Genomic DNA, 7,444 nt, shown 5'->3' on the forward strand with positions numbered 1-7,444 from the left:
CATGTTAAGCATTGCCACATCAGCAGGTGAAAGTCTGGAAAGGTTTGTTCATCCAAGTCAGTAAAGTCAGCGCTACTGTTCCCCGTATTTGGAGTGCCTTCCAATCTTGGCAGTTCACCTTCAGACACTGTCTCTGCCAGGGCTGTACTGCTACTCATAATGTTTCCAAAGGCCTAGTCTGGGGAATATATATATATAATACATTTATATTTATATTTAAAATACATACTTTTATCATCTCCATTTTGTAGATGAAGAAATTTCAAAATTTTAAACAAAGCGTCCACCGAATCAGTGGTAGAGCACTTATTCAAGCCTATTCTTCATTTATATACTATTTTAAATGTGCTCCCCAAAACATCCAATAGTTTTCCCCCTTCTTTTTGAATACTCGAAAAAAACAATTAAGGATTAATTAACTAAAGAAAATCAAAACAAGTCCAAAAGAGCCAAAGTATGTCCTTGAGTATATCCCATCTGAATTGAGAGACTGGCTCAAGAAAAGATTTGACACATTGAACATTAATGACTGAAGATCAGGATATCATGTATAAAGTTGGTTAGAGGTCATTTTGATCCATTTTGGGGATAACCCAACCGTATTATATGCACAGTAAAACAGTCATATGGACCACAAACCACCCTATCCAAAAAGAACTACCCCACCTCACTGCACAATTTACCGGTTATTATCCATGTTGTTCCTTCCTACATCCTTTGCTGAGTGCTTACCCTGTGCTGGGTGAAAACAGCCATCAGCAAGACCACTCCCGTGTTCGGGAGAACACAGTGGTGCCGGGGTGAGCGCTCCGCTGGTAATGGAAAGTCAGGGGCTGGCACTCACCAGGCTCTCCTTGGGAGAAAGCTGTGGCAATCCGCTTCTGTAAAGATGACAGCCGTGGGAACCCTCTAGACTTGATGGCAGCGGGCAGGACAAACAACTATGTCTAACATTGTCCACTGGGCGACAGGTGGGGTGGTGCTAGGGGATCCCAGAGCCACGGTCAGGACAGCCTGTGGGGTGGAGGGCTCTGGGCAGAGATGTACAGAATGAGGAGGAGGAAGCAAATAGAAGTAGCAGGGGGTTGGGGGAGAGAACTTCGTAGGCTGAGGGTAGAGTGTGAGTATTCTCACAACAACAACAAGCAACAAGAAAAACAAACTCACTGCCATCAAGTTGATTCTGGCTCCTACGGCCCAAGAGATCAGGATACAACTGGCCCTGTGGGTTTCTGAGATGGAAACAATTTATGGGTGCAGAAAGCCTCATTTTCTCCGACGGAGAGGCTGGTTTCCAACTGTTGACCTTGCAATTAGCTGTTCAGTGCTTGCTGGGAAACGTAAGCATCCTCAGTGCTGGAGGCCCAGTGGGGTGTAGGGAGTGTTGGTAATCCCAGAGAGGGAGGCTGGGGCCCGCAACCCAGGAAAGCCATTCCTGTCCTGGAGGAGGGGGCCAGCCTGAAGGAATAGGAATGAGTTGGTTGGCAGGAGGTCGTGTAAGGATAGTCCTATGTCTGGAGAAAAAAAAAAGACAACTACAAAGACATTCGTGCCCTTGAGCTCTCTTGACCTCTCATTTTTTATTAAAATATATGCCAACCAATACCTGAGAAGTTTTTGGAGGTGTGTAGGTATTTCGGGTAGCCCCTAAGGAGTATACACATTAATGCATCCAGCTGCTGAAAGATTGGGAATTCAAGTGCACTGGAAGAAAGGACTGGTGAACTACGCCCAAAGCATGTCATTGAAAATACTGTAGATTACTCACTCAAACACACTGCCATCGAGCCGATTCCAACTCATAGTTGTCCTGTAGGGGAGGGTCAAATTGTCCCTGTGAGTTTCTGAATTTCTTCTGCTGGTGGATTCGAACTGCGGGCTTGGCAGATCACAGCCCAACTCCTAATCACTACACCACCAGGGCTCCTCTGTGGAGTACAGCACTACTCCTGAGTCAACTTCCTGGCGTGGCACCCACATACTGCCAGTGAATCACTTCCGGCTTTAGAGTGTGCCTCCGTAGGACAAGGTAGAACTGCGCTCTAGGGTCTCTGAGACTGGAGACCTGGACAGGGGCAGCCTCAGCTTTGAATTGCTGAACTTGTCGTTAGCTAACGCTTCATCCTACAACCAAGGCGCCTTTATTTCTTTGACAAATGCTATAATATATTGTAGCCAGCAGATGGCACTAAGTCTACATAAAATCAACATTTTGCATATGCTGCACTTTAAAAAATATTTTACCCTAGTTATCTCAAAAGGCCTTCATCCAGATTTTGTGAGATAAACCAAAACTACATTTCAGATTAATATTTTGTTTTCAAAAAGTAGTCAAGGGTCTAATATATCCAGGGTTCCCTTCAAACAGTGGTTCTCAACCTTCCTAATGCCGAGACCCTTTCATACAGTTCCCTCATGTGGTGGTGACTCCCCAAGCATACAATTATTTTCGTTGCTACTTCATAACTGTAATTTTGCTACTGTTATGAATCATCATGTCAATATCTGATAGGCCAGATGTATTTTCATTGTTACAAATTCAACATAAAGCACAGTGATTAATCACAAAAACAATGTCATTATAAATTGTGAAATATTTCTAATCTTTGTACTTAACCCTCGGATCAGATGAAGAATAATTGCACACATTTCATTTGAAATCTCAATCAATGTACTACTGGAAGTTGAGTAATAGAAATCTTGACATTAAAATTTTTTAAAATTTGTATTGATTTCCTATATATAATAGGACATAGGTGTTTGATAAACAAAAGCCAATAAATATCCTAGTGACTGTTACAAAACTTGACTTCTCATAGGGAGGCTATCCTGAAGACACACACACACACACACACACACACACACACACACACACACACGCTATTGCACATCCTGACCCATTTCAAGAACTCCTTCATTGTAATGAAACTTATTCAGAGGACCCATAAAAAGACTCTCAATGAGATGGATTGACACAGTGGCTGCAACAATGGGCTCAAACTTCACAATTGTGAGGATGACGGAGGACTAAGTAACATTTCATTATACTATATGCTATGACTCAGCCTTGGCTTAGGGGCACCTGGGGGCACAGTGGTTCCATGTTGGGTTGCTGAGACGGTAAGGCTGTCTGCTCTACGACGACTTCTGGCCTCGGAAACCCTAGTGGGGAATCTTCTTTGCTCAGAATGGACTCAAGGGCAGTGAGTGACAACTGCAAGCTTACACACACACACACACACCTACCACCACCACCACCCCACCACCCCCCTTCATGGACGTTTTGTTTTCCCTCAACATTATATTTGAATGCCAATCTTCCTGATGCAGGTGAGTAGAGATCATTTTCACTACTCAACAGTGGTCCGTCATATGAAAAATCTTCAATTTATCTGTTCATTCGGTGGACATTCAGGTGGTTGTAATTTTTCCCCAAATACAAATAATATGTGCGTGAACATTTTTGCTATTGTTTTCACAGAAAAATGTGAACAAACATTTCCTTAGTAATAGTAAAACCCTAAAATGCAGCATGGTTCCTTAGGTGTTCTCTACCCTACATTCTTACTTGCAGGGATTAGTAGGCTGCCTGAAATTTTATTAGTTAATGACAAGTCACCTTTTCCAAGGCGATCGTACCAATTTATACACTTACTTTAATGTCATGAGCTTTCTTCTTGCTCCTGTTCTCCCCAGTTAAAATGGTAAACTTGCACAATAGGGTGGGTGTGAAATGGCATCATGTGGTCTTAATTTGTATATCCTTGTTTCCTTCTACAAGTTTAAAATTTTTGCCTTTCTAGTTAAAAGTCCCTGATCCATCTTAGATTTTTGTGCATGAGGGTTTTGTTTTTTTTAATCTTCCTTACATTTCTCTAGTTTAAAAAGAACTTCTAAAGAATTCTTTTTCTTCTCTCTTCTATCCCCATCCCTTTTTGAGGAGACTTGGTGGATTTATCAAAGAATATTTCCCCCCCAAGGAATAAGAATCCTGTGAGCTTCTGAAGGATAAGGATGCATTTGTTTAAAACCCCTTTGGTTTACATGCATGCGGCCTTGGTGGTATGGTTCATGAAGGGCTGCACTGCTAACTACAAAGTTAGCATTTCAAATTCCCCATCTACTGGGGAAATGGGAGAAAGGTGAGATTTTCTAGTGCTGTAAGATTTAAATCCTCTAGACTGTCCTCCTGAGGCGGAACCCACTCTGCAGCAGTGGGTTTGGGATTGGGACACACGTGACCAAAACCCTCTGGAAATGTGATAATTTTGCTTTTCGTGTCTTCTAGAAAGCAATCAGATTTAGATCTAAAACTACAGTTTAAGATTCGTCTTCTATAAACATAGTTCACACAGTAGATAGTGTACAATCATGACATCATGGTCACGGGCCCATTCTTACGTAAGCAGCTGAAACATTATTTTAAATTCATGGCACTGACTATTAAATGTCACATACTGAATACAAGGCAAATTACAAACAATTTCACACAGCCTGAAACATAATCTCAAGTGTATATTTATTTCTACTTTCATATCAGAACTTCAGTTTTAAAGTGTAAGCTTAGTAAATAATGAGGAAAAGCAGAGAACACATAAGAGGCTCTCCAAGGACTTTCAAAATCATTTAACATACAGAATACATGAAAAGATCACAAATCCATAAAAGCACACTCTGTTTAGAACATTTTATTAGTTAATCTTCCCTTTCTTTCTAGACTTCTAACAGCTTTTTAAAAATGCTTCCAATAAAACATCATTGAAAATATGAGCTTACATTTAATGAATGTTAGCTGCTGCATCTCTCTTCCTCTTCCACCCCAGACTTACACTATAGCACATTACTGGAACATGGTAGAATAAAATGCAGCGTGCCTTCTTAGGCATTCTTTATCTTGTATTAAAATATTTTACGACCATAGAGGTTGAAAATAATTTTGCTGGTTTTTCTGTACCTAAATCAATATAAATATATTTTCACTGAACATTTTATTAATAAGTTGTCCATTTTTTGGTTGAATTCTACCAAGAAAATATTTCCTATGAAAACATCATCCAAAATATGTTAATTTAATTCTTATAAATGTTAGGTCTTATGTCTCTTTTCCATCTGTGCCCCACCTTTTTAAAAAATTTATTTTATTGGGGGCTCGTACAATTCTTATTACAATCCATACTGTGTCAAGCACATATGTACATTTGTTGCCCTCATCATTCTCAAAACATGTGCCTTTCACTTTAGCCCTTAATATCAGTTGCTCATTTTCCCCCACCCTCCCCCCTGCCCCCTCCCTCATGAACTCTTCATAATTCATAACTTATTATAGTTTTGTCATAAGTTACACTGTCCGATGTCTCCCCCCGCCCTCTTCTCTGCTGTCTCTCCCCCAGGGAGGAGGCAATACTTAGATTCTTGTAATCGGTTCCCCCTTTCTACCCCACATTCCCTTTACCCTCCAGGCCTCGACCCTCTCACCACTTGTCCTGAAGGAGTCATCTGTCCTGGATTCTCTGTTTCCAGTTGCTATCTGTACAAATGTACATCCTCTGGTCTAGCCAGATTTGTAAGGTAGAATTGGGGTCATGATAGTGGGGGGAAGGAAGCATTTAAGAACTAGAGGAATGTTGAATGTTTCATCGTTGCTACCCTGCAGCCTGATTGGCTCGTCTCTTCCCCACAACTCTTCAATGAGGGGGTGTCCAGTTGCCTACCGAAGGGCTTTGAGTCTCCACTCTGCACTCACCCACTTTTACAAAGATATTTTTTGTTCTTTGATGCTTGATACCTGATCCCTTTGACAGCTCGTTGTGCCCCACTTTTACACCAAAATGAATTATTGGAAAATGGGAACTACATAAAATATGGACTGCACTCTTAGATGTTCTGCAGCCTGCATGAAAATATTTTATAACTATGAAAGTTGAAAAGTAATTTACTTGCTCTGTATATAGTCTTCTACTTATTATAAATGAATTAATCTATGGCATTAAGTCATTTGCCATCTCAATATAAGAAGGGGATGGTTACAACTCTGAGATGATTGATTTAAAATAGGTACACATTAAAATACTATAAATGTGGCATATTTAGTGGTTATAAAACAGAAAAAAATGTTTCTCTTTCCATTTGGCAATAATTTCTTATAGAACACATTTTCCACTTTCAAAGCATTATTATTGGGTAAGCTTTATAAAGATTTTTACAAAATATGGTCTTTCTTAACCAAAATAAAAAACAAATGACGAGTTAAAAATATTCATTCTATAAACAATGGTGGCCAGAAAGCAAGACTAGATGCAGCAAGGGACAGTGCTCGCAGGATGAAAATACCCTGCATAAACCAAGGACCGAGAGCCTTTAACAAAGCCTCATTTGATGAATCTAACAGTATTTCCTTCTCTTTCTATGCCTAACCCACAGTTTACATATATTTTCTTTAAAACATTAAGATGATCATGTGCATAAGTCATTTGAAATCATTTAATCATTTATGTGCCAAGCTTAATCACGCTGACATTCTATGGAAATCAATGAAATAATTTACCTTTTAGTAATCATGAAAACTTTAAATGACTTTTATTATCTGCTTTGGGGGCATCCTTATTAAAGCTTGTGATGTTTATCGCAAACAGGCAAAAAATAAACAAATAAATGGAAGTGCTTGTTCTCAGTGTACTTCTTTGCACCACAGTGTAAGGGGTGGTCTCACTCTCAGTTAATCTTCAGCACTCTGTACATACTATTCTGAAAGACTGTGGTGAAGTAAGGTCGCCCATCCTTAAGCAAGATGCTACACAGAGGAGGGTTAGCTGCATTGGAAGGATCTTCCACATCCCAAATTTCAAGCATACTGCAACCAGGCCTTAAAAAATCACACATATATATTAGAAATAATTCATATCTAGTAGAGATATGCAAATTACACTATATTTTTTTATTTCATTTATAAAATCATAGTTTTAAAGTGTTTCTAAAGCCATAGGTTCAAAATATAGAAATAAATGGATCAATGAAAAAATGTAATTAAAATTAAGCATATTATATATTAATGTCCCGCAGAACCAAATAAGACATGCTTTAGTAATAAAGGTTCAATATATGAAAGGGCTTTAAAAAGTTCATGGAAAAATAGAATTGGAAGATAGTAGAATGTTTCCACTAACTTTTTGAAGGCCCCTTATACATCTAGAGACACATTTAAAAATTGTCTAGATCAAATATTAATTTAAATAGCATCATCACTCAAATATCAAACCTACTAGTGGTGATAAAGTTAAAGATAAAGAGATAAAGTTGAAGTGATTTCTGAGCCTACAGTGACTCAGATAAGCATGAGAAAATAAAGTCCACAACATGAAATGGGGCCCTTCTGTCCACTGTGTTCTCAACCCTTTGCTTTTGCAGCGTGCCTCCAGGAGCAGGCATGGACGAGGCAGCTTTAAAA

The 7,444-nt window shown here is 39.3% G+C and overlaps 1 protein-coding gene across 4 annotated transcripts in view; it reads right to left on the reverse strand.

Annotated features, from left to right (window-relative positions):
- Positions 1-6,559: 6,559 nt before the first annotated feature.
- TBX20 (T-box transcription factor 20) overlaps positions 6,560-7,444 on the reverse strand; it is a 165,211-nt gene continuing 164,326 nt past the window's right edge. For all 4 annotated transcript variants that reach the window (XM_045286325.1, XM_045286324.1, XM_045286326.1 and 1 more), the window contains one exon: positions 6,560-6,862. In XM_045286325.1, coding sequence (XP_045142260.1) covers positions 6,712-6,862 — 151 coding nt within the window. In that variant the 3' untranslated portion in view covers positions 6,560-6,711. The remainder of the gene's footprint in view (positions 6,863-7,444) is intronic.

Source organism: Echinops telfairi, unplaced genomic scaffold (genome assembly GCF_000313985.2).
Source record: "Echinops telfairi isolate 266 unplaced genomic scaffold, ASM31398v2 ScPeMD7_7;HRSCAF=31, whole genome shotgun sequence".
Lineage (NCBI taxonomy): Eukaryota > Metazoa > Chordata > Mammalia > Afrosoricida > Tenrecidae > Echinops > Echinops telfairi.